The sequence below is a fragment of the Miniopterus natalensis genome, chromosome 1 (genome assembly GCF_054644295.1).
Source record: "Miniopterus natalensis isolate mMinNat1 chromosome 1, mMinNat1.hap1, whole genome shotgun sequence".
In the NCBI taxonomy this organism is placed as follows: domain Eukaryota; kingdom Metazoa; phylum Chordata; class Mammalia; order Chiroptera; family Miniopteridae; genus Miniopterus; species Miniopterus natalensis.
In genome coordinates, this window is record NC_142081.1 from 34352779 (window position 1) to 34380477 (window position 27699).

Sequence of the window (27699 nt, forward strand, 5' to 3'; positions counted from 1 at the left end):
CCAGATTTCTTTTTGTATGAATCCCACTTTTAAATTTACTTATTGAGGTATAATTTATATACAATAAAATGCACCCATTTTTTATTTATAGTTTGATAAGTTTGACAAATGTGTATGTACTCAGATAACCATTATCACAATCAAAATATTTTTTATCACCCCAAAATGTTCCCTAATATTTCTTTGCAGCTAATCTAGTCCCAAGCTTGGAAAGTTACTGATCTGGGTATTTTTGTTGTTGTTGTTGTTGGTTTTTGTCAATATAGATTAGATTTGAAACTTTTCTTAAAAAAAGAAAATCACACCAAAAACTGTTACTAGTACTATTTATCTGTTTGATTTTTTTTTTTTTTAATTTAACATGTTTTGGACTTCTTAGATATTTTGATAGGTAGGTAGGTAGATTGACAGACAAAAAGTTATGATGGAAAAGCAGTGGATACAGAGTCCATATTTTTTTAAAGAAGAACAAGTATTTTACTAACCTTTTATTTCAGCCAGTTTGCTCTCTCCTGATCTCTTTTTCAGCTGATTATAATATTTTATATACTTAATCATAGATTTTACTAACTCCCAAGTGATTTGAAATTCAAATTCTTCTGATTAGATATATTAGCTCCTTGCTGCTCAAAGTATGGTCCACAAACTAAGGGACATGGGCCACCTGAGAGCTTGTTGAAAACACAGAATCTCAGACCCCACTCCAGACCTGAATCAGAATCTGTATTTTAACAAGATCCTCAGATGATTGGATATGTATTAAAGTCTGAGAGACACTCACTATATTAGATCATTTCTAAAAATAATTAAAACTTTTGTTCAATTACAGTTGACATATAATATTATATTAGTTTCAGGTATATGTTAGGTCATTTAAAAATTTTAATTGGTTTCCTAATTTACACATTGTAAAATCAATTCAGCACTTCATTATTGAATTAAATAAGTTTATTATAATAAATCACTGTTGACTTAGTGCCTCTAACTCATAATACCTTACATCATTAGAACTTTTATTTTCATGTGTAATTTTGATTTCAGATACTCTTCTCTTTGTTTTCCTAGGTATATTATTTCATAGCCATGTATAATATTACCTTTTCATTTTAATATTGAATTTTTAAATTATGGTTGAGAAAGTCAGTACTGCCTCAGATTACCAATACTGTGGTATTGCATTCTGAAGCCCAAGTTTAATAATTTACCTGTGTGTGTGTGTAGATGATACATATGTATGTGTGTGTATATATATATATATATATACACACACACACACATACACACATACATGTAAACTTTATATATATATGCAAAGGAGAAAAAAAAACGAAACAAATTATTGGCAATGTTTGGTAATCTCACTAGTGGGATAATATGTGATTTTTCTTTCTTTTTCTCTTTTTGTTCTCCCATATTATTATTATTTTTGTCAGTGAGAGAAATGTTGCCTAACATTTTGAAGCTTTCTTCCTTTTTTAAAAATTGGTTGTGATTTTTTATGCATTTACCACCTAGGATCATACTCTGCAGATTTTAGCCGTCTTTTTTTTCTTCATTTAACATGTGAGCATTTTTCTGTATGTTTAAATATTCTTCAATAACTTGATGTTAATTGTTTTAATATAGTTTATTTTAAGTATATTTCATAATTACTTTCTTAAAGACATTTCCTGTACTATTTATATATATCAGAAAAATAAACCATGCATTTGGTTTTGTTACTGGGTATCATGATTAGTTATATACAATATCAAATATGAAAGTTTGTTTCTATCTTCTTTTCATTTTTAGCAAGCTTCACTGCCTACACTTTAGTTCTTGGGATTCAAGCAAAGAGTGGATAGTAGACATGCCTCAGAATGAGGATATTGAAGCCATATGCCTTGGTCAGGGATGGGCTGCTGCTGCTACTAGTGCCTTGCTCCTCCGATTGTTTTCCATTGGAGGCGTTCAGAAAGAGATCTTCAGTCTTCCTGGGCCTGTGGTGTCCATGGCAGGACATGGAGAACAGCTTTTCATTGTTTATCAAAGAGGTAGATTTTTTTTTTCAGTCTTATAATTTTACCATAATCTAAAGTAAATAGAACTTGAGCTTTTTTTTTCTTTTCTTTTCTTTTTGTTTTAGATTATTACCTCCTTTTGCATTTTTTTTTAGCATTTGGAATCAGTGTAATTTTTAAATGTATAGAATTTTATTGTATTTACTAATAGCAATGAAAATGAAAACATTTTATTTATAGAAGAACTATATTAGGGAAAGAATTTCACAGTAGAATTTGGTTAGTTGCTTCCATGTCTATATCTTAAAGGAATTTTCAGAGTTTAAATGCCCTAAAAACTAAACCAACTCTGGTCTGAAGGCCCAAAACAGCTTTGAATGTGACTTTTTAAAGTTACTGTTTTCTTTTCCTCTCCTCATATTCTCTCTTCAGTCTCCACCACTATGTTCAGACAGGTTTTATCAAGGTTACCAATGATTTCATTATGCTTATTTTTTAAGAATAATTCTGTCAGAAATACTTTCTTGTCTTGACTCCTGTGACATTCCTCTCCTGATTTTTTTTTTTCCTCACCGATAGCTCTTTTGGCTCTTTTGCTGGTGCCTCCTTCTATGTGGACCCCTGAAATGCTCTAGGACTTAGTCACAGCCCCTCTTCTTTAGTACTCTTTAGGACAGAATCTTTCAGTGTTTTGACTGCTTAGCCTTAATAAGAACTACATTCTATATTGCTACTCTGAACATACCTGCAAATGTAACTGAAATAAAAATCTCATGGACAGTATTTACTCTTTGATTTTATGTTTCTTTAAATGATGGTCGCAACTCTAAATTGATTTCATGATTCATAACTCAAAAAATGTAATTTGAGAAACTATCCTAGGAAATCTTATTATGACCCATGTCTTTAAATACATCCTGTGTCCATGACTTCTAAATTAATATCACCAGCCCTACTCTCTTCTTGTGTTTTCAGACTTGCCCACTTGAAATCCCTATATAGGTTTGATACACATGTCAAACTTAACTTGGTCATAATAAAACCTTTGATATATTTTTTTCCTTCAAACTTGCTTCTTACTTAGTTACCACATATCGGTAAACAGCATACGATCAATCCAGCTGCTCAAGCCAGGAATGTAAGAGTTATCCTTGATTTTTTTCTTTCCCTCACCCCCAAGTCAACTGTCAATAATATATCATCATGTCAATTCTTTGGAACAACATACTTAAAATCTCTCTCTTTATCTCCTCCACTAAAATTCCAGTCCAGCCCAGATGTCATCTCTTCAGCTGTTTCAACAGTCTTCTAACCAGTCTTTCAGCTTCAATTTTTGCATCCTAAAATTCATTCTCCATATAGCAGCTTGGGTAATCTGTTAAAAACAGTAACCTCTTCGCTTAGATTCCTCTGATGACTTCCTGTGCTTTAGAATAATGGTCAAATTTCTTTTTTCTTTTAAAAATATATATCTTTATTGATTTCGGACAGAGGAAAGGAGAGGGAGAGAGAGAGAGACAGAAACATCAATGATGAGAGATCCATTGATCGAGCCCACAACCTGGGCATGTGCCCTGACCGGGAATCGAACCCTGATCGCCTGGATCCTAGGTCGACGCTCAACCCCTGAGCCATGCCCGGCTGGGCAATAGTCAAATTTCTTATCACAGCTGACAGGGTCTGACCTTTGCCTGCCTCTTCAATTTCATCTCCTGCCACCTTTTCTGTTGTTACTTATTCTGGCCATACTGGCTTCTTTGTGTTCTTCAAACTCACCAAGTTTTTTCCCACCTTAGGATGTTTTCATGAGGTGTCCTCTTGGTCTACTATAGAGCTCCTCTTCCTAACACTTGGTGGCTGGCTCCAACTTTCAGTTCATATCTCAGCTTAAATTTCACTTTCTCAGTGGCCACCTCTGACTAGCCAGTCTAAACTGACCACTCAATCTGTCACTCTGTATCACATTATTACTTTAACTCTTTGATAGCACTTAGCATTTTTTTGTTCTTTTGTTTGTTCATTTTTTAATTCATTTGTTTGTATTCTCCTACCCAAGTATGAATTTCACGAGAACAGTGACTTTGTCTTGTTTACCATTGTAGCCCCAGTGCCTGGCACATTATAAGCTCTCTGTAAATATTTCTTGAGTAAATGATTTACCACTTATAACCACTTTATATAAATAGTCCATATAACATAGTATTCTGCCTCTAATACCTGAATGGTGCCTCAGTTAGTTGGGTTATTCGAAAAAGTAGTGCTAGTTAATCTAAGAAACAAAATCATTTCAATTCACAGAATATAATTTAGACTGTATTATAGGGAAATAACCTTTGATATCTGATTTGTATTTATATTTTTTCACTAGGAACAGGATTTGATGGGGATCAGTGCCTTGGAGTTCATCTGCTAGAGATGGGGAAAAAGAAAAAACAGATTTTGCACGGTGATCCTCTCCCTCTTACAAGGAAATCCTACCTTGCATGGGTTGGATTTTCAGCTGAAGGCAAGACAAATTCATTTATTTATATTAAAGACATTTTTCAAGAAGAAAGTTGTGACTCTAAATGACACACAAGATTAGATGGATTTAATTGACATTTATAGAACATTTCACCCCAAAGCTGCAGAATATACTTTCTTAAGTGCTCATGGGACATTCTCAAAGATAGACCACATGTTAGGACACAAAACAAGTCTCTACAAGTTCAAGAAGACTGAAATCATATCAAGCATCTTCTTGGACATTTACACCAGGGAACACTATGCAGCTGTAAAAAAGAAGGATCCTTTACCCTTTGAGACAGCATGGTGGGACCTGGAGAGTTTTGTGCTAAGTAAAATAAGCCAGTCAGAGAAAGACAAATATCACATGATCTTACTTATATGTGAAATATAATAAACAAAATAAACTACACAAAGTAGATCCAGAGACACAGAAGCATGAAACAGACTGACAAATCTCAGAGGGAAGGCAGGGGTGTGTGGGTGGGTGGGTGGGGAGAGATTAAGAATTTATATGTGTATATGCATAACCCGTGGACACAGACAATAGTTCAGTGGGGTGCAGGGTGGAGGGGATCAATGGGAAAAAGAGGACATTTATAATACTTTGAACAATAAAGATAAATTTAAAGAAAAGAAAATGGGTAATTAGGGAATTTACGGTGCACTTCCTGAGACGGATGCAGACTAGGTGGGAAACAGGGATGCTTACCTTGGATTTGGGGGACAGAACAGTAATAAGGCAAGGAAAGAGGGAGAAAGAAGAGTACTGAAGACAGATTCTCTGCATCTTTACCTTGTATCAGGTTTTGGTATTTTTCCAATTCTCTCTTAACCAGGGAGGCTTCAGATTTAAGTTTAATTTTTTTACTGAAATTGGCTTTTGAAAATATTGCTGTGTTCCAGTAGATGGCATAGTATCAACTGAAACTATTCCTTTTTTCTCTTTATTTGGGTAAATTTCAGTCATGTTAGGCATTTTTTCTGTGAGGTCTTGCTTTATGTGGTTAATGAACTTTTGTGAGAAAATAAACTTGGATTATTTGCCTTTTGTTTTTGTTTTCTCTGTTTACTTTCAAATTGAAAGTTGAATCATTGGTATGTATATTTAAAATAGTACTTATTTAACAAATACGTAGCTACGTCTCCCAAGTGGTTTGTTTTTCTCTTGATGTATAGGTACCCCCTGTTTTGTGGATTCAGAAGGCATTGTTCGAATGCTTAACAGAGGGCTTGGTAATACATGGACTCCTGTATGTAATACGAAAGAACACTGCAAAGGAAAATCTGATCACTACTGGGTGGTTGGTATCCATGAAAATCCCCAGCAACTGAGGTGGGCTATTAGAAAATGCTTTTTAAAGTGTATCTTTGTCTTTCACTTTAGTTCATTTACTTACTTTCTATATTCACTAAATTAAGAATTTGTTTATATTCACTGTGAAGTTTTCAACCAATTGCTTGACTTGGAGCTTATTGAACAAAATAGGACTTAAGTTTATTAGTGTGACTATAACATCACTTCAGCCTGATAGGGAGGGGAGTTCAGGTTAGACATGGCATTTCATCTTTTATTACAACCTCTTATTTTTACATATGATTTAGAACTGAATGTATATAATTTAGCTGCTTTTTGAGATTTTTAGCCTAATTATTGTAACAGAGCTGTGTAATTTAATAGTTTACTACAAGTGTAGAATTCTCAGCCCATATAGTCTCCATTCAGCATCATGTTGAAGAGTTTCCTCTATTTTGACACCTGATAACTTCTTGGTCTAAGAGATTGTCAATGACATGTAGGTACTTGGTGAACAAAGAGGTCTCTGCTTTCCTGGAGCTTATAGTCTGAGGAGACAGATAACAGAAACAACTAAATATTAATTACTACTTGGGATAAATGCCATTAATTAATCTCAGCCAGATCCATGATAAAGAATAACAGAGGGGCATGTTTTAGGTGTAGTGATCACAAAAGACTTTTAATGGAGGTAGCATTTAATATGAGACAAAGGAATCTGTTATGAAAGAATGGGGTGAAAAGCAGTCCATGTAGAGTGAATAGCATGTACAAAGGCCCTGAGGTCAGAAAGAACATGATGTATTTGAGGAATTGAAAGGATCTAAATGTGGCTAGCATATAAGAATCAAGGGGTGGGGGGGGCCTAAATCCAAGATGATATCAGAAAGTTAGACACATGTTACATTAACGGATTTTATTTGAAGTGTATCAGGAAGCCATTCAAGAGTTTTATCTAGGGAAATGGTGTAATCTGATTTATGTCATAAAAAGAAAAGTATGATGGAAATGGATTGGCAGGGGTAAGGCCAGAAGTAGGAAGACCAGTTTTCAGCAGGGGGATTTATCCCTTCTGGGGATGTTTGTAAATGTGGGGTATTATTTTCAGTTGTTACAATGATAGGGATTACTCTGGCATTTAGAGAGCTGGGGTCAGGGTTGTTAAACATCTTGTAGTGTGTAGGATGGTTTTTCTCAACTACAGATTATCCCAAATGCTTTCAGTGTCTTCATTGAGAAACACTGAGGAAAATGTAGTCATAACTGAATTAAAACAATAGTTGGAACTAGTGTGGAGGCAGTGGAAATGAAGAAAAGCAGATGCAAGATAGAATTTGCTGTTAGATTGGGAATTGGGAGTGAAAGAGAAGAATCAATAATGACATCCGTCTTTCTAGTTAAAAGCAACTAGGTGGATTGTGGAACCATTTATAGATAAGGGAGATGAAAGTGAATTCTCTCTTGGGTGTGTTAAGTTTGAAATGCAAAGTATCCAAAGGAGCTATCAAAAGGTATTGGAGCCCAGCCGGGTGTGGCTCAGCAGTTGAGCGTCGTCCTAGGATCCAGGCGATCGGGGTTCAATTCCCGGTCAGGGCACATGCCTGGGTTGCGGGCTCGATCCCCAGTCGGGGGTGTGCAGGAGGCAGCTGATCAATTACTCTCTCATCATTGATGTTTCTATCTCTCTCTCCCTCTCCTTTCATCTCTCTGTAATCAATAAAGATTTATTAAAAAAAAAAAAAAAAAGAAGGTATTGGATATATAATTCGAATTCAGAGGAAAAATTTTGGCTGGAGATATAAATTTGGGAGTCACCAGAATATAGAAGGTATTTAAAGTCATAGTAATAAATTCGATGACTTAAAGAGAGAGGGGGAAAGGTCTCAGAACCCAACCTAAGAAATTCCAACATTTAGAGGTCAGGTATTAGAGTAGGAACTTTTGCATGAGAAGAAAAGAGCATTAACTAAGGAAGTAAGAAAAAAGTTATCTGAAGAGAGCCATGTAACAGATGCTCTCAGTGGAGACTATTTCAAGAAATAGGCAATAGTGAGACTGGGAAATAAAAATGGCCCTCAGATATATGAAAAGAAAATTGATGTCACTAAAAAGATAAATACAAGTCAAAGCCAAAAAGAGAATTCTCTTTTTACCTATCAAACTGGAAAAATCTAAAAATTTGATAACACTCATAGTGTTGGTGAAGCTATAGTGAAGTATTAAGTTTATATATTGCTGATGGGAGTACACATTGGTTAAAATCCCTATGGAAGGCAAATTGTCAAGAGCTACCAGAATTAGTAATGCATATGCCCTTTGACCCAATAATTCTGCTTTTAGGATTTCTCCTACAGATATACTAGTGCTTGCTATTTAGCGTTTGATCCATGGACAGCATCAGCATCACTAGAGAGATTATTAGAAATGCTGAATCTTACATCAGACCTACTGAATGAGAACCTCCATTTTAACAAGATCTTTAGGTGATTTGTGTGCACATTAAAGTTTAAGAAATACTGCTGTTAGCAAATGTGGGAAATAAAACATGTAAAAGATATCCTACATGGAAGGATTGTTAATATTAGCAAAAGATTGGAAACCTAAATTTCCTTTGGAAGAATAGAGAAATAAATTCTGTACATTTATACACTAGAGTACTATGTAATTTTTTTAAAGGGTGGAGCAAATCATATATGTGGATGGCTAGTAAGCATATGAAAAGATATTCAGCATCATTAGTCATTAGGGAAATGCAAATCAAAACCAAAGAGATACCACTTCAAACACAATAGGATGCTATAATCAAAAAAACAGACACTAACAAGTCTTGGTGAGGATGCAGAGAAATTGGAACCCTCAGCCATTGCTGGGCCGGGATGTAAGATGGTAGATTTTGGCAGTTCCTCAAAAGGTTAAACACAGAGTTATCATATGAACCAGCTGTTCCTCTCCTAGGTATGTACCCAAGAGAATTGAAAACACATCCATACAAAAATTTGTACTTGAATGTTCATCATAGAGTTAATCATAGTATCTAAAAAGTGGAAACAATGCAAATGTTCACCAGCTGATGAGTGAATAAGTTAAATGTGGTATATGTCCATACAATGGACTATTATTGGACTATAAAAAGGGATAAAGTACTGATACATGCTACAACATGGATGAACCTTGAAAACATGCTAAGTGAATGAAGCCAGACACAAAAGGCCACATATTATGATTCCATTTATATGAAAATCTTCAGAATAGGCAAATCTGTAGAGACAGAAAGTAGATTAGTGGTTGCCAGGGGCTTTTGGGGAGAAAGCAGTGGAGAATAGGGATTGACTGTTGATGGGTGTGAGGTTTCTCTTTGGGGTGATGAAAATGTTTTGGAATTAGATAGTGGTGATAGATACCTCTGAATATACTAAAAACTGAATTATACACTGATATCATATGGTTGTGGTACTTTCTATGTGAACTTTGGTATACGAATTATATCTTTTTTGTTGCTGTTAATCCTCACCTGAGGATATTTTTTCCATTGATTTTTAGAGAGAGTGAAAAGGGGGCGGGGAGAGGGGGAGGAGAGAGAGAGGGAGAGGGAGGAAGAAGGGACATCAATGTGAGACACATCGATTGGTTGCCTCCTCCACATGCCCTGACCAGGGTGGAGAATAAACCTGCAACCCAGGTACACACCCTTGACTGGGAATCGAACATGCAACACTGGTGCGCAGGCTGATGCCCTAACCACTGAGCCACACCATCCAGGGCTTCTAATATCTTAATAAAGCTATTACTTAAAAAGGGTAAGGTCCGGCCAGTGTGGCTCAGCGGTTGAGCATCGACCTATGATCCAGGTGGTCACAGGTTCAATTCCTGGTCAGGGCACATGCCTGAGTTGTGGGCTCGATCCCCAGTGGGGGCTGTGCAGGAAGCAGCCAATCAATGACTCTCATCATTGATGTTTCTATCTCTCTCTCCCTCTCCCATCCTCTCTCTGAAATCAGTAAAGACATTTTAAAAAAGTGTAAGGACGCTATATGTAATGTGGAAAGATCTGTAAGATGTGGTAAGTGAAATGAGTATCATTTGTATAAACGGGGAGAGAGAATAAGAATACATAATTGTATTTGTTTTTATATGCCAAAGAATTCCTGGAAGAGTAAAGAGGAAACTTAACAAGTTACCTGGTAGAAAGAAACTCAGTGGGTAGTGTAGGAGACTTCTCTGTATTCTTTTTTTTACACTTTGTGCATGTAAAATGTATTTCTTATTCAAAAATTAAATAAGTTGGATTTTTTTAAAAAAGGAAAGGTAATTCAAAAACCTGAGTCAAATAAGAATAGAAGTTCAAGAAGACTTTTTAAGTTGGATACATGGAAGTTATTGGTGACCCTTATAAAAGTGCTTTTAATGACATGATAAAATGTTAAATTCCAGATTGGGGTGAGCTGAGAGCATGGGAAGTAAAGAAATAAAAGCATAATATATAGATAACTCTTTTCAAGAAGTTCAGGTGCAAAGAAGAGATGGGGGTGGAATCCAAAGAAGGCTGCTAAGCCCTGGCCAGTGTGGCCCAGTTGGTTGGAATGTCCCATACACCAGAAGGTGGTGGGTTTGATTCCCTGTTGGGGCACATACCTGAGTTGCAGGTGTGATCCCTGTTTGGGATGCCTATGGAAGGCAACTAGTTGATGTTTCTCATATCAGTGTTTCTGTATCCTCTTTGAAATCAATGAAAAAATGTCCTCTGATGAGGATTTAATAAATAAATAATTGAAAGAAAGAAAGAAGGCTGTTAAGGAAGGGATTATTTAGTTTGGGTGATTCTATACCAATTTTGTAATCTTTCAGCAATAAATTCAGTAAAGAGGGTGAGATTGACAATGTAAGAAAAGGAGATAATCGAAGGAATGAAATCCTCAAAAAAGTGATCTTAGACTACCTGTTTAAAATAGGAAGGTAAGACATTTTATCAGTTGTGAAAGGGAAGAAGATAGACAGTTGCAGATACATTTGGTAGTTGTAAGGTGACAGGAATTCATGTCTAGTGAATTCTGTTGTGTTGGCAGATTATGAAACAATGTCAGGGGTGTTTTTGAAGGCAGTGGGTGGCAGAGTGGGATGATTGAGAGAACATGGTCTTCTTAGAAAATGCAAAATCAGACCTAGTAGAGAGTTGTAGAGGAATTGCTGGGTAATATTTCTGTATCTTTTCAGAATCCCCAAATATTCCATTATGGACATTTTTAGTGTCAAATGGAGTATATTAGTTAACTGTTTTTAGCAGTTCTTAGGGTATAGGTTCTTCTCAGGAATATCTTGAATGTTATTCCCAGGAGTCAAGTTATTTAGTAATTTGAATGAAAGAATTCACATTTTTTATCTTACAGGGTTAAGTTTGAACCTATAAGGATTTTTACTATTCCATCTTATGCTTATTCAAGTAAGATGATTCATTTTGTTAGTGAATGTCATTATATTAAAGAGGCATATTTAACTTAATGTTATAAATAAGAGTTTTACGGTGAGACTTCTTCTTTACTGACAGATGCATTCCTTGTAAAGGCTCTCGGTTTCCTCCCACCCTCCCACGCCCTGCTGTGGCTATATTATCCTTTAAGCTTCCTTATTGTCAGAGTGCAACGGAGAAAGGACAAATGGAGGTATGTGGAAGTCTTGCCTTGGCACTCTAAGTTTGATAACACACTGCCTGTGACACAACCACTTAAAAATGTCCTGATGACCAGTGTTGAGTATTCATTACCTTATAATTAAATAGATAGAGGTAGCAGAGAAGGAGACACCTATGATCAGCAGGCACGTGATTGCCATCACTGCTGCCAGGGACTTTGTGAGGTAAATGGGTAGTGTCCTTAGTGCCTCACGCGTGTAAGGCACTCACCGCCAGGGTCGGGCAAGTCCTGAGAAGGCGTGCCTCCATAAATTGTGCTATAGGCACCTGGCTTGATTCATCCTAGTCCTAGCCCTGTGTCATCAAAAGTCATTTGAAACAAGAAGCAAATTGGCTTCTAAAAACTAGTTTCCCAAGTTCGCTGAGCATTAACTATAATAGCTAGGAAACTGTTTAAAATGCTATATTCTCCCTGCCCTCTCCCCCTTTTAAGGATAGGATATGAAGTCAAGTTGTAGTATCACATTAATTACAATTTGATGCTATAGAGATGAGTATTTCAGAAAATATTCAGAAATGGGCATGTTAAGATAAATATTTAATACCTGTTATTAAGTGATAGTTGACTCTCAGCAATTTTTTCCACTTTTATAGGAACAGTTTTGGCGTTCAATTATGTTTCACAACCACCTTGATTATTTAGCTGAAAATGGTTATGAATATGAAGAGAGCACTAAAAATCAAGCAATAAAAGAACAACAGGAACTTTTACTGAAAATGCTTGCAGTAAGTAAATAAATATACTGAAAAAAACTAAAGTTAAATGTTTTTCTAAGTTTGAATCTCTTAAAGGTATGTGAATTCCACATACCTGAGTTCCACAGCCTAGAATTCTTAAGTTTTATCTGGTGGTGTTTTTTCCCCCTTAAAAAAGTTCTGTTTTCCAGTTGACATTACATTTAAAATAGTTAAAACATTACCTTGTATCTAAGATCATAGGCAGTAATAAACTGTTATAGTTCAACCTCCCTTTTTGTTTTTACCCACTGCACTGTTTTAACGGGACCTGGGCAATTTTGATGCTTAATAAAATACGAGAACCAGGAGTCTAGCTCTTGCTCTTATCCTGTGCAACAAAGTTCCTAGACTTTTAAACCAAGGGTGGGCAGTCTTAAGAACTTTCATAAAGTTTTTAGATAGGCCTATTTTTTGTCATCCTTAGATAACTGTGTATAGTAAAAGTTTATCTATAGCCAGTGGCCATGTTTGGTTCCTGGGATGTTTAAGTACTTTTACTTTTGGAGATAAATGAACTTTTGAAACATAAGGTTCATGCTAGTGTCCTCACCACAGATTGGTTTATGGAGAGGAGTACAATACCATTTCCTCTTCGCTCATCTTGCACTGGGCTGTAAGCCCCTTGAGGGCAGTGGCCATCTAATGTTATCTAATATACAGTAGTCCTCAGTATTTCTTGAAAGAGTAAATGGTCTAGACTTTTCATTTGAAAGTTGAGGGAAAAGACTTCTGAGGGAAAAGTGATATCTAAGACCGCAGAGCTCATTGTAACTACAGTCTCTAAAAAGTGTATTCACTGCTGTCACCTCTCTGTGACACTGCCTTGAGTGTAGTACTAAAGAAATTTAATTCATTTATTGTAGAGTAAGTTTTATTCTTTTTATCAAGTGTCATTTGTGGTCTAGGTACTAGTAACCTTTTTACTTCCTATAACACATTCAAGGAAACATTTAATTTGTTTACCATTTAGTCTTACAGGAGTGTTTCCTTTGGAACAGTATTTCTCAGGAGGATACCTGAGGTTTTTGGCATTCCTGAACGCCTGGCAAATGCCTGTTCAACCTAGTTACTGAGAGAATCTTACTATAGCAGGTCCTTGAATAATATTTCATTCAATGTCAGTAAGTTATAGCTGATGAGAAAAAAATAAAAGTCAACTCCCAACAGGAGCTGCTTGCTGTCTGTGGAGTTTGCATGTTCTCCCCATGTCTGGGTGGGTATTCTCCAGGTACTCTGGTTTCCTCCCACATCCCAGAGATATGCACATGAGGTGAATTGTGTGTCTATATTGTCCCACAGTGAGTGAATGGGTGTGTGGGTGAGTGCATCCTGCGATGGAAGGGCATCCTTTCAAGAGTGGGTTCCCACCTTGTGCCCTGAGCTACTGGGATAGGCTCTGGCCACCCGTGACCCTGAACTGTAATAGCGGGTTAGCAAATAATTATCTCACTCATTTTTATTAATCTTTCTTGCATATATATATAGCACACATTTATTTCAGTGTTTAATATTAGAACTGTTTTGGGGCTTTATTTAGAAAATGTTTTGGTGATGTTTTGTGCCCAGAAATAATACGGTAGGAACTCAACTCTTGTTTATATCAGTTAGTATATGGTAAAATTGGTTTGTTATACATTCTTCAGCTTACTGTCACAGTTTCCAGGAGCCCATCAACTATGTTAAATGAGGACTTACTATACTCCCTTTTATTTCTAAATGCCCGCTGTGGCAAGAGTACCACCCTGATTGAGAAGTACTGCTTATAGATAAGTGATACTAGAAAATTTGAGAAGGACTTGCAGGTGACTATCTAAAGTTTCTGTCTGATGAGTTAGACATGGGATGTCCAAGTAACAAAATAGTCCTTCTACCCTATGAATTATGAGACTCTTAGTAGTCTTTGAAGTATTAATTTTTCCCACATTGTACTTGAGTTGTCTCACTTTGAGTTGTCAAAATTTATACCAAAAGAAAACTAGTCAGTGTTTTCTAAGAGATGTTAAATGACTGTCCTTTGTTTTATATTGTTAAATATAAAAAATAAAGCAAGGTAAAGGAAGTTGTTAATTTGGGAGGTCGAATAACTGTTTCTGGTAATTGGAGATCATAATCACACTTTAAAACTTTTGGGTAAATCTACTTGCCCCCTCCCAGATTCACTTAGTAGCATTTGTACTCCACTTCTGGGCAATAGTAGTAACAAAGAATTAATTTACAATTTATTCCTCCTTTGAATTTGCTACCCTATTTGGCAAGGGTGGAAAAACAAATTTAGGAGAACCACATTTGAATTTTAAATGAATCTCTTACTTGCCTTGCAATGAATAGCTTAAAATGATATGTCATAGCTCATTGAATCTAGGCTATTGATTGTAAAATGCACTATTATTTTATTCATTTAAGCCATTGAGGCAGAAAACAAAATATTGCCAATTAAACTCTGACCTAGTACATGCTTCCCAATTTCAGAGATGTTAAAATGTGTAGAAATGTGCATCTTAGTATCAATGAGATATGTTATCTAGAAAGCTTTTTTCTCAGTTTTATTCGTTTTATTTATTTTTTAAAAGTTTAACTTAATGTGATTTGAGTTTTTCTTTTTTTTCTTTTTTGGTTTTGTTTTGCTTTCCTTTTTGGGCTAGCTTTCCTGTAAACTGGAGCGGGAATTTCGTTGTGTGGAACTTGCTGATCTCATGACTCAAAATGCTGTGAATTTAGCCATTAAGTATGCTTCTCGTTCTCGGAGATTAATATTGGCCCAAAAACTTAGCGAACTGGCTGTAGAGAAGGCAGCAGAATTGGCAGCAACACAGGTGGAAGAGGAGGAAGAGGAAGAAGATTTCAGAAAAAAGCTGAATGCTGGGTAAGGAATATTCAGTTGTTTGAATTTTTCTTTACCATTCTGAATATTAATGTGGTCTTTGCATATAGGTCTTTATTGAATAATATTGTCTTTTAGTTACTGTAATACTCCTACAGAGTGGAGCAAGCCAAGGCTCAGAAATCAAGTTGAAGAAGAAACAGAAGATATTGGAGAAGCTGATGATACAGAAGAAAAATCAGAAGTACTTAGGCATGGTAAGATACATTTTTAAGGCAATTTAAAGATGAGAAATATCATGTGTGGGGCTTTCCCTAATTTACTTAGCTAGGAAAATTGAATACAGTAGATCCCCCTTATCCATGGTTTGTTTTGCTTTTCGTGGTTTCAGTTACCTACAATCAACTGCAGTCTCAAATATTAAATGGAAAATTCCATAAATATACAGTTCATAAATTTTAAATTGTGTCATTCTGCGTAGCATGATGAAATCTTGCACTGTCTGATTCATCCCAACTGGGATGTGAATTATCCCTGTTCAAGTAACTCTCATTTTACTTACTAATAGCCCCAAAACATGAGAGTAGTGATGCTGGCAATTCATATATGCTAAAGAGAAGCTATAAAGTTCTTTAAGTGAAAAGGTAAAAGTTCTCAACTTCATAAGGAAAGAAAAAATTGTGTGCTGAGCTTGCTAATAAGATCTATGGTAAGAACAAAAAAGAAATTTGTGCTAGTTTTGCTGTGACACCTCAAACTACAAAAATTAATGGCCACAGTGTGTGGTAAGTGCTGTTAAGACGTGGTGGAAGACATGAACAGAAAGTGTTCTGGTTGATGGTAGCGTGTTGTACCAGAAAGCACTGAGCCTGTGGAAGACTTCAGCAAGGATCGCCTGAAATGAGCGACCACGTCCACATAACTTTTAGTATAGTATATTGTTATAATTGTTCTGTTTTATTGTTTTTGTTGCTAATCTCATACTGTGCCTAATTTATAAGTTTATAAATTAAATTTTATTATAGGTATAGACAGGATGGGGCCAAAGTAGGTTTACAGTTGTGAGTACACAAAATACAGTTTATTCGTACATTATTATTTGTTAATTATTATCTTATTTTCCATACAAACAACTGTAAACCTATTTTTGCCCTACCCTGTATGTATAGGAAAAAACATAGTATGTATAGGTTTCAGTACTATTCTTGGTTCTAGGCATCTGCGAGGGGTCTTGTAACATATCCCTCATGGATAAGGGGAAACTGCTGTACCCATACTTTTTCAAGACATCTAACTGTTGATTACAGAGGATGGCTTTATCTTTCCATTTATGTTGTATTACCTTAATTATTCCATAGGACAGAACCCATTTTCCAAAAGTGCAGATTCCTCTGATGTGCCAGCTGTTAAGTCAGGTAAGAAATATTTGTAGTTTTGTAATATCAAGAAAATGTTGCAAGTAGTCTCTAAAGTGGTATTCAAATATACTTTACCCTTTAGGTCTTGGTTTTTGTTTTGTTTATTTGGGTTTTGTTGTTGTTTATCGGAGATGTTTGTGAAATTATGGTCATTTAACAAATATTTATTAAATGCCTGTTGTGTGTCAGGTATTTGACTAGATGGAGACAGAATCAGCCAAATGTGCATGGTTGATCCCTGTATGAAGCTTATAGTACTAATTGGCTTTGTAAACTATGTACATATATTACTTTGAGTAAACAAAGTATCTTTAAAAATGTATACAGAGTATTTAAAGAGCATATAACAGCTGGCTGTAATTTATTCAGTAGTAGGAAGTGGGTTGAGGTTCCAAGGAAGGCTTAATGGAGTGTTGAAAACAGATACTGAACAATAAGAGTAAGGTAGACAAAGGTGGGTGGGAGTAGAAGCAGGGACAAAATATGTGGGCTTGAGGAACATGTGCGAAGACTATAAAAGAGTGGTGTGAAGAGCACAGAGAGCAAAGAAACAGTAGTGCTGAATGGTTTTGGAGCAGTGGGCAGGAGCCAAATCATGGAGATTCACATGGTCTATTGTAAGGATTTTGATCTTTATTCTAAGGTTGCTGGGAGGCTGTAGGTTTTAAGCAGGGGCATGGCATGGCACACTACAGAGGAGGAATGCATATAAAAAGAGTACAGAGGCAGTCCAAGTGACATTGAATAGTAGCTTGGACTGGGATAGTGGGGATGGTAGAAAGAAGGGAAGAATTGAAGAGGTAGTTCAGAAGATGATGTAGAGAGTGTGGAAGTGCAGGTGTGAAGAATGACTCAGTTTCTTGGCTTCAGTAGTACTTGAGTGGATGATGATGCCATTTACTGAGTCAGGATACACCAGGGAGATGCAGTTTTGTATAGGAAGGTGATGAATTACTACTGGATATTTGGTCAGGAGGTCAGGAAGGTAGCGTTTCTGGGATGGAGCTATAAAGTGAAAATCGTTGACCTAAGTATAGCAGTTTAAACCATGGGCATGGGCCATTAGGGGGGATGTAAAGTGAGGGGAAAATGAGGTTAGGCCTAGGGAATTCCCAACATTTAAACATGAGGTAGAAGAGGAGGAAGGAGAAGGAGGGAGGGGAACCATCAAAAAAGAATAAGACCAGAGAGGAAGGAGGTAAGCCAAGGTGATGCAGTAATCTGAGAAGTCAAGGAAGGAGACCGCATCAAGAAGAAAGGAACACTCAGCTATGTGGAATGCTATTGAGAGGGCAAATAAGATGATTGAAAAATACCCAGTAGACTTGGCTATTTAGAGTTTGAGTTCTTAGCAAGAGCAGATTCTGTAGGGTGGGCAGTAGGGTTGGAAGCCATATTATATTGGATGTTGGAACATATGAGCAGTGAGGAAATAGGAATAGCCATGTAGATAGCTCTTGAGAAGTTTGGCTGTATGTGGGGAGGTGAGAGACAGTGGTGGCTGGAGGGGATGTGGGGTAGAGAGGGTTTGTTTTTTGTTTGTTTAAGTTGGGAAACTTGAACAGCCAATAAAAAGGGAAAAGTCAAAGGTGGTGTAGCCATTGATAGGACAGGCTTCTCGACAAAACAGGAGGGGGTGGGATGGAGAGCACAAGGAGAAGAATTACTAACCTTAGCTAAAATAAACATCATTCTTACATGGTAAGAGGAGAAAAGGGTAGACCTGTCTGTATTGTGTCGGTGTATTTTATAGTGGCCAGGTGCAGTGGTTCCCATCTAAAAGCTTTTATTTTGTCTTGGAAATAGGAAGGAGGTCATATATAGTTGTTAATAGTTTTAAAGTTTCAAAATACATTTATTTTTATATACTACAGATTTAAATATTCCATCTATTATTACAGAAGTCAGACGTCTTCTGTGCTTTACCACTATTAAGTGAGGGTTTTTTCCTTATGCAAGGTGCAGTTACTTCTAGCAACCAAGGACGTGTAAACCCCTTCAAGGTAAACTCTTTCCAGTGATATTTTCTATTTAAATACATTTCCATGCAGAGAAATATTTTCAAACCACCTGATGATCCTCCCCAGATTGAAGGCATTAAAGACTGCAGCAGATATTTGTGAAAACAAAGATAAAAGCAGCACAGGTTCACACTTGGGCTATAAGTTATATTTCCTACTTCTAAGTACCTGTGGTTTTGAAAGATACTCCCTATTTTTCTAGGGGATGTGGTATTTGGGAATATGTGGATAAGTCTTAATTTGGATTGTACCAAATGTACTCAGTTCCAAAAATGAGACTACAATACAAACTTAACAAAAATTTTAAGGAAAAATAAATTTATTGGGATTCTTTTTCTTCTTTAAACAAAATGCTAATACAAGTTCACTCTTTAGGTATCAGCCAGTTCTAAAGAGCCAACCATTTCAGTGAATTCAGCACGTTCTGCTAATATTTTAGACAATATGAACAAATCATATAAGAAATCTGTACTTAATCGAGCTGCAAATGATGAAAAGTCTCCAGTAATAAAGCCGCTAGTTCCAAAGCCAAAGTCTAAGCAGGTACTGTTTCAACTACCCACATCTGCAGAAAGCATGAGATCTGTTTGTCTTACTTTAGTTTTGTTCACTGTTTCAGGTGTGGGACAGGAGGCTCCAGTTGTTTATATATACATTGTTTGCCATTTAATCATTTTTTTATTTTTCAACCCAAGTTGACATACAATATTATGTTAGTTTCAGGTGTACATTCCAGTGATTAGACATTATATAACTTACTAAGTGATCATCCCGATAATTCTTGTACCCATCTGACACCACACATTGTTATTAGAATATCATTGACTATATTCCCTATGCTGTACTTTACAGCCCCATGACTATTTTGCAACTATCAGTTTGTGCTTCTTAATACCTTTACCTTTTCATCCATCCCCCCAGCCTCTCTGTCATCTAGTAGCTGTCAAAATGTCCTCTGTATCTGTGAGTCTGTTTCTGTTCTGCTTGTTTGTTTTTTTAGATTCAATTGTTGATAGATATGTATTTATTGCCATTTTATTGTTCATATTTTTTATCTTTTTTTCTTCTTAAAGAAGACCCTTTAATATTTCATATAATACTGGTTTGGTGGTGATGAACTCCTTTAGCTTTTTCTTGTCTGGGAAGCTCTTTATCTGTCCTTCAGTTCTTAATGATAGCTTTGCTGGGTAGAGTAATTTTGGTTGTAGGTTCTTGCTTTTCTTTCTTTCTTTTTTAATATATCTTTATTGATTTAGAGAGAGGAAGGGAGAGGGAGAGAGAGCTAGAAACATCAATGATGAGAGAATTGTCATTAATCGGCTGCCTCCTGCATAACCCCAGCTGGGGATCGAGCCCGCAACCTGGGCATGTGCCCTGACCAGGAATCCAACTGTGATTTCCTGGATCTTAGGTTGATGCTTAATAGCTGAGCTATGCTCGGCGAGACAGGCTTTTGCTTTTCATCACTTTGAATATTTCTGGCCTGCAAAGTTTCTGTTGAGAAATCGGCTGACCGTCTTATGGGAGCTCCCTTGTAGGTAACTAACTGTCTCTCTTGCTGCTTTTAAGATTCTCTCTTTGTCTTTAACCTTTTGCATTTTAATTATGATGTGTCTTGGTGGGTCTCTTTGGGTTCATCTTGTTTGGGACTCTGTACTTCCTGGACTTATATGCCTGTTTTCTTCACCAGGTTAGGTAAGTTTTCTGTATTTATTTTTTCAAATAGGTTTTCAATTTCTTGCTCTCTTTCTTCTCCTTCTGGCACCCCCATGATGTAAATGTTGGTGTACTTGAAGTTGTCCCAAAGGCTCCTTACACTATCTTCACCTTTTTTTTTATTGCTTTTTTTTTTTCTGTTTTGATTGGGTGGGTTTTGTTTATTTATATTCTAAATTGCTGCTTTGTTTCTCAACTTCATCTACTCTACTGTTGATTCCCTGTAAATTATTCTTCATTTCAGCTAGTGTATTCTTCATTTCTGGCTGTTTCTTTTTTTTATGGTTTCTAAGTCCTTTTTCATGGTTTTGAAGTTCTCACTAAGTTTCTTGAACATCTTTATATCCATTGTTTTGAACTCTGTATCTGGTAGTTTCCCTCCATTTCATTTAGTTCTTTTTCTGTAAATTTCTCCTCAGTTGTTTATAATTGATTGTCTAGTGAAGGCAGAATTTCTCAATTCCGGTTTTGCTTCAGAGTCGCTTTTTAAAAACATATACTCCGACTCTGGGGACTCAGGCATCTGTGTGTACTTTTTTAAAAAATTTCCCAGGTGGTTCTGATGCATATCTCTATTTAATGACGACTGGTGTACCTTGCTCTAATCTTTCTTTGTTCTGTATTCTGATTTTGCCTCCCAGATTTCCTCCTATATTTGTCATCAGTAAAATAGATCTATTATTTATCTTTTGCATTTCATATAATTTTATTCATTTAGAAAACATGGAACTTGAAATACAGTTTTTTTGGGTTTTGTGTGTATGCATGCTTATTTTCAACTGAGAACTTCAGGACTTAACATGTTGGTATAAGAATTCTAAATAATTATAAATCTTTTTCCACATTTTCCAAAACTTGTTTGTAACATATAGAACCATACTAGATTTTGTTGCAGTATTATTATGTTTGTTTTTATAGGCATCTGCAGCATCCTATTTCCAGAAAAGAACTTTCCAAGATGATAAGACTGAGGAAGTGAAAGAAGAAAATCCAAAAAATTCATCATCTGAAACCCCAGCTATGTGTCCCCAAAACACTGAAAACCAAAGGTCAGTACATAGAGAAATTTAGTATTTTCAGATGCAGTTTTCCTGTAAAAGGCACACAGAAGCAGCAATACAAAATTATGCAGCTGTTATTCATTATTATAAATCACACATTGACACTGGTAGTGGGCATTCTGAATACTTAAAACGTTAAGGAAGTCACAAATGCTGATTTACATTACTTATTAAAGTAGGCTTTGATAAATTGGATGTGTTTTAAATTGTAGATACATTTTATTAGGACACTATATAATTAGTTCTTTTTTAATTTTTAATTTTATTGTTTTTAGAGAGGGAGGGAGGGGAAAGAGAGAGACAGACAGACATTAACTTGTTCCACTTATTTATGCATTCATTGGTTGATTCCTGTATGTACCCTGACTGGGGATCAAAATCACAACCTTTGTGTATTGGGATCACACTCTAACCCAGTGAACTACCTGGCCACAGACTATAAATTTATTCTTTTTTTAATAGATGATATAGTTACATGAGATAAACATAGTCAAAAGAGGTGTGATGAAGAGTAAATCTCTTTCCTATCTACCCAGTTCCTCTCTGCAACAAGTTTCTTATATAGCCTTCCAGAATTAATCTATGCATGTACAAACACTCACATTGGTCTATTTTTTTTTTTTTTTTTTAATTTTACAGAAATGGTAGCACACACATTGTTTTGTACATTGCTCTTTTTCACTTAGCAGCTTTTGCCAGTCATTTCAGATTACTACAGTTTCTTTCATCTTTTTATTCTCATTGAATAGATATACTGTAATTTATTTAGTTCTCTACTGGTAGAAAAAGATCTTTTGCTAGTACAAGTAGTACTGCAATGAATAACTTTATATGAATGTTCTCACATAAACATATAGCTATGGATTCCTATATGGTTCAAGTTAATGTGCACTTGTAATTCTGATAGATATTGCCAGATTATTCTGCGCTGATGTTGTTATCATTTTATACACCCTAACAATATGGGAGTTCCTGTTTGTCTACGTCCTGTTTGTCCGCCATTGCAACATTTTACCAAATTTCTTCATCTCTATTATGCTAGATTTATTTGAAATGCATCAGTTAAATTGAAAAGTCATAGTTTTATTTTTACTATTGTGTTTCATTTAACCAGCACCTTATGTTAACCAGTATAATTTGAGGGGGTAGCTATGGTTTTTATTTTTCCTATTTTGTTCTGAATTCAATTTTGATATTAAATAGTGAATATTTTAAGATTCAGTTTTTTATACTAATAACTGGATATACAGAAAAAAAGTACTCAGTAAATATTAAATGTTTGCATTAAACCCTCACTTGTGACCTAAAGACAATTGTGTCAGAAGTGAATTGACAAATTGCTGTGTCCATGTTTTACATAATGATGGTACAAGAAAGGACCCACACTCCCAAGTCAGCTGTGAGAGCCAGGGTTAGAGGATGGCTAAGGAGCTTGTTAGAAATCCTGAAGATTTTAAATAGCTGGTTTGGGAAATGGAGAAAGAGCTTGCCAAGGCTACATGGAAGAATTTTCTGGGCCAGAGAAACCCAAGTGAGATTAGAGCACTTGAGCCTGTCAACATTAAAAAAGAGTTGAGCCTGGCTGGCGTGGCTCAGCAGTTGAACATCAACCTATGATCCAGAAAATCATGGTTTGATTCCCGGTCAGGGCTTATGCCCGGGTTTTGTGCTTAATCCCCAGCAGGGGGCATGTAGGAGGCAGCCTATCAGTGACTGTCTTATCATTGATGTTTCTGTTTCTCTCTCTCCCTCTCTCTTCTTCTCTTTGAAATCAATAAAGATATATTTAAAAAATGTAATAATAAAAAAGAGTTGAGCCCTATCCAGTTTTGCCCAGTGGTTAGAGCATTGGCCCATGGATTGAAGAGTCCCGGGTTCGATTCCAGCCAAGGACACGTACCTCGGTTGCAGACTCTGAGTGCGGGAGGCAACCAATCAATGTGTCTCTCTCACATCAATGTTTCTCTCTCTCTCCACTCTACTCTCTCTGAAAAAGCAATGGAAAAATATCCTCAGATGAGGATTTAAAAAAAAAGTAGAAAATGCAGAATTCATGGTTGCTGCAATTGGAAGGTACAAGTAATTGGAAGGTGTAAGTAATCCCTTTGAATTGACCTTACAAAGAAATTTTTAGTTTGCCCAGCTGGTGTGGCTCAGTGAGTTAGAGCATCATCCCATGCACCAGAAGGCCTCAGGTTAGATTCCTGGTCAGTGCTTGTTACCTGGGTTGAAGGTTTGTTCCCCAGCCCAGGTCAGGGTGCATTCGGGACACAACCAATCAGTGTTTCTCTGTCTCCCTCCCTCCTGCTCTTCCATTGTCTCTGAAATCAATGAGAAAAAATACCCTTGGGTGAGGATTTTAAAAAAAATTTTTTTTAGTTCATTATTCCAGGTAGTTTTAAGTAATATGTAGTATGAGTATTAACAAGTGTAACTTAATTGTATCTCTCTTACTTTATATAGCTATGTAAAGAGTAATGGTTGATTACTAACCTGAAAAGTCATAAAGCACTTTAAACTGTGTCTCAAGCATAAAATTTTCTCACATGATTTTGCTATTTTAGGCCAAAGACTGGGTTCCAGATGTGGCTGGAAGAAAACAGAAGTAATATTTTGTCTGACAATCCTGACTTTTCAGATGAAGCAGACATAATAAAAGAAGGAATGCTTCGATTTAGAGTATTATCAACTGAAGAAAGGAAGGTAAGGATAATTGTGCTGAGATTGAATCTTAGTGAATTCACAATGTTTTTTCTGTTGTTTTTTTAATTTATCTTTATTGTTGAAAGTATTACAAATGTCCTCCTTTTTCCCCCATTGATCCCCTCCACCCTATACCCCTCTCCCCAGCCTTCACCACATTATTGTCTGTGTCCATGGGTTATGCATATATGCATATAAGTTCTTAGGTTAATCTCTCCCCATGAATTCACAAGTTTTAAAGATTCATATAGAAAATACCCTTTTCTGTTTGAAAATTGAATACATTTCAGTGAACTATGGGTGGAGGGGAAATTAACTGAAATGTCAGCCCGGAACACAAGGATATATAGTAGTTATTACTTAGTGCTAATGGTTAATTTGGGGGCAGGTATATCGTTTATACATCTGTATAAGTTATAAGTTGCTGCATATTATAAGTTAGGGGAATATCCCAAGAAAAAGTGCATTAGTCATATGTTAAAAGCAAATAAAATTAATAGTAAAAATGAAGTTAATTCACATTTTTAGACTAGACTTTGGGGTCTTGTAAGCAGAATTTTTATCAATGCTATTTACTTAGAATTCTAACTGAGAATACTACTTCTGGTGTTCTTTTCTGGCCTTTCAGATGGAAATTAGAACAGGTGGCGTGTACCTATTACTCATGTAAATTTCTGCTATGTGATGGAAGGCTAGAAGCAGCTTTCTGTTGCTGTGGGAAGGAGTGTGTGTGGTGTATCAAGTAAATCCTGAGACTTCGCTTTCCCAGGGATTGCACCTAGTGACATAGATTCTTGCCTTGATAAACTGGCTTTATGAGTAAAGGTATTGCAAAATGAGGAAGCTAGAAACTGGTCTAACCAACTCTAACCTCATTCATAATCTTGTCAGCAATTTTGTGTTTCTCACTCTTTTACAAGTATTTATAAAAGGATAAAAATTCTAATGAATTAGGTAAAATGGCCTCTGAAAGCAAGTTGGCAAAGTTGTAATTGTTTTTGAATTCTTAGAATTGTAGTCAGTATTTTAAAGATAAATCTTAAACATTTACTTACATCCAGTCTGTTCATGTGAGAAATTCTACAGCTCAAAGGGTCCCTTTTCTACAATAAATGAGTGGGGAAGAATATAGAGTAGGAGGAGGAGGAACTGTTATAAATTGAAAGAGATTTAAGAGACAGATGAAATGAGTCAGGGATGAGAACAGTACTGATTGCCAGGAGTTGGGGCCTGGCTGAGGAGTAGGGGCAACATGACGAATCCTTGTGGTGACGACACCGTTTTGTATCTTGAATGTGGTTTAAACACATGAACCTACAATAGAATCAAACACACACACACATCCAGGTAGAAGTAAAAGGAGATTGTCGATGTTAATATCTAGCACTGCAGTTTTGCAAGTTTTTACCATTAGGGAAACTGCGTAAAGGGTACACAGGATCTTTCTGTCTTACTTCCTTCATGTGGATCTACAATCTCAAAATGAAAAGTTTCATTTTAAAAAGTATTTTGCACTTAATATGGTTAAATGCAAGCAGAGTTTAGATTGAAATATTATAGAGGTAGAATGTAAATTTTTAAAATGTGCTCTGCAGTTAAGTAATAAGAAATTCTTAATGAGAATTCTTAATGATTAGTTTGCCAATTCAAGTGCTAATTATGCTACTTTATATACAAGAATGTTAATTGGAAAATTTTTTTTTTAATTATTTTCTTCCTATTTTTTTTGTTACTGAGTAAAAATCTTTTCTCCTCCTATATTTTTACAAAGGCATGGACTACCAAGGCCAAAGGTGGAACTGCAAGTGATGGAGCTGAAGCAAAGAAGCGAAAACATGTGGCTGACAAAAGTGAAGAAACTGAATACCAGAAAGAAAAAGCAAAGGAGAATCTGAATTTGCCTAAAAAGCAAAAACCTTTAGATCTTTCTACGAATCAGAAACTGTCAGCTTTTGCATTTAAGCAGGAATAGAGTAAGGAAGTGGCCTTAGGAAAGTGATGGATTTTTTTTACTCATCTTTGATGAATCTGGACTTTTAAAAAAATCTTTAGGAAACGCTATGTTTTTAAAAGAAGTTAAAGACAATTGTTTGTCTTTGTAAGATAACTTAGTAATTATACTGGTGTAGGTAGCAGGGAATGTATAAAAACTGTTATTTCTGCAGATTGCTCTCTCCAAATGGAGGGCCATTCAGAAGCTTATGGTTGTGGTCACTGATTTGAGGCCACTAGCATGTCCCAGTTTGTTTCTTCAAAACCACCAAAGCCAAGATCTTAAAACCTCTGAGCATTGAAATACTGTGTAGGGATTTCCTCTTTCGGTTTATGTCATGTGCTCAGAAGTACCACAGTAGCTCGATTCCCAAGCGAGTTACCGTAGACTACTCTCTGTTTATACTGGACCTAGGGGGCCATGTTTTTTTAATATGGGTCTTAAACATGTAAATAATTTTGTAGATGAGACTTTTTGTTTGTTTTGAAAATTTCTTATGTGGCTTTTAATTGTCTGCATGGCCTAGTTTTTAAAAAATAAAACTCACATTTTCATGTTTAGCTTGATATGGCCTTAACATTGTATTCCCATGGGTTCGAAATGTTTTTAAAATATATATTTTATATTTATTACCATAATTTCCTCCACCACTCCCATCCTGCTATACATTATACACACAGGAGAGAATAATTGAAGGCAGTGTTTTGATAGTCTGCCCCTGGCATAATGTGTTCATGGTAAGGTACCCTGGTTATGAACATCAGTGGTACTTTTCTGAGCAAGTCTTTGAAGCCTTGATAAGAGAGTAGTTAAAGAATTAGGGAAAATGTTTAATTTTTTTTATTTTGAGGAACAAGATTTAATTATTTCGTACTTTTTTTGGTTATTCTAAGCAGAACTTAATACAAATACAGCCACTTAATGAGGGCAAGGTACAGGGATGGGGATGAGTGGTTAGTGGTAAAATAAAATCTGGTGGTTCAACATCAAGTATAGTTCTGTAGGTTGGAAGGAACAAAATATATTAATTTATATGTATAGGAGCCAAAGGATATTCCTTATTTCACTATGATTGAGGTTAGGAAGGAATACATTTCTGATTTTTTAATTAGTATCTAGAGAGAGACATTACAGCACAGTGGTTAGGAACACAGTTTTCAATGCCAGATACCCAGGTTTGAAAACTCACTGCAGTACCTACCGTCTGAGTAACCTTGGGCAAGTTCTGCCTTTGTCCACTTATCTGTAAAATGGGTATAATAATAGAATCTACTTCATAGGATTGTTGTGAGAATGAAATGAGACAAGAGTACTTAGCTTCTGGCACATAGTGATGTTTAATATAAATGTCAGCTGTTATTATTATATATTGGCTATTTCTTCTTGCTTTGTCATTTGGTTTGATTGTGAGTACGAATTTGATCTCAAGATCCTGAAGTAAATAAAGGTTTATAATATTTTGGAAAGCATGTTTGTAGACATGCATTTTTTGTTTTTATTTCCTCAACTGCTTATTATGCGTAGTATATAATACTTAAGGATATAATCCTTGCGTGTTCTATTTCAGATCCATAGGAACCTGATAATACCAAGGATTTGCAAAAGGTTTTTTTAATCCCCTACTTTTATTTGGCTAAAGAGAGGTTTTTGTAGAGACTTTGTTTAACTTACAAATCAGAACATTGAAACCAAGAAACATTATCTTTATACCTTTGCTATATAAGATTAAGCCTCTTTTAA

General features: G+C 35.8%; 1 protein-coding gene across 2 annotated transcripts in view; it reads left to right on the top strand.

Annotated features, from left to right (window-relative positions):
* Positions 1 to 27428, top strand: part of WDHD1 (WD repeat and HMG-box DNA binding protein 1) — a 56990-nt gene extending 29562 nt beyond the window's left edge. The window contains exons 13-25 of one of the 2 annotated variants that reach the window (XM_016198143.2): positions 1792 to 2033; positions 4369 to 4506; positions 5685 to 5841; positions 11345 to 11459; positions 12083 to 12214; positions 14869 to 15089; positions 15186 to 15304; positions 16406 to 16462; positions 18425 to 18468; positions 18862 to 19029; positions 21121 to 21251; positions 23828 to 23966; positions 25738 to 27428. In XM_016198143.2, coding sequence (XP_016053629.2) covers positions 1792 to 2033; positions 4369 to 4506; positions 5685 to 5841; positions 11345 to 11459; positions 12083 to 12214; positions 14869 to 15089; positions 15186 to 15304; positions 16406 to 16462; positions 18425 to 18468; positions 18862 to 19029; positions 21121 to 21251; positions 23828 to 23966; positions 25738 to 25938 — 1864 coding nt within the window. In that variant the 3' untranslated portion in view covers positions 25939 to 27428. The remainder of the gene's footprint in view (positions 1 to 1791; positions 2034 to 4368; positions 4507 to 5684; positions 5842 to 11344; positions 11460 to 12082; positions 12215 to 14868; positions 15090 to 15185; positions 15305 to 16405; positions 16463 to 18424; positions 18469 to 18861; positions 19030 to 21120; positions 21252 to 23827; positions 23967 to 25737) is intronic. The other variant, XM_016198144.2, reaches the window with a different exon arrangement.
* Positions 27429 to 27699: the final 271 nt, after the last annotated feature.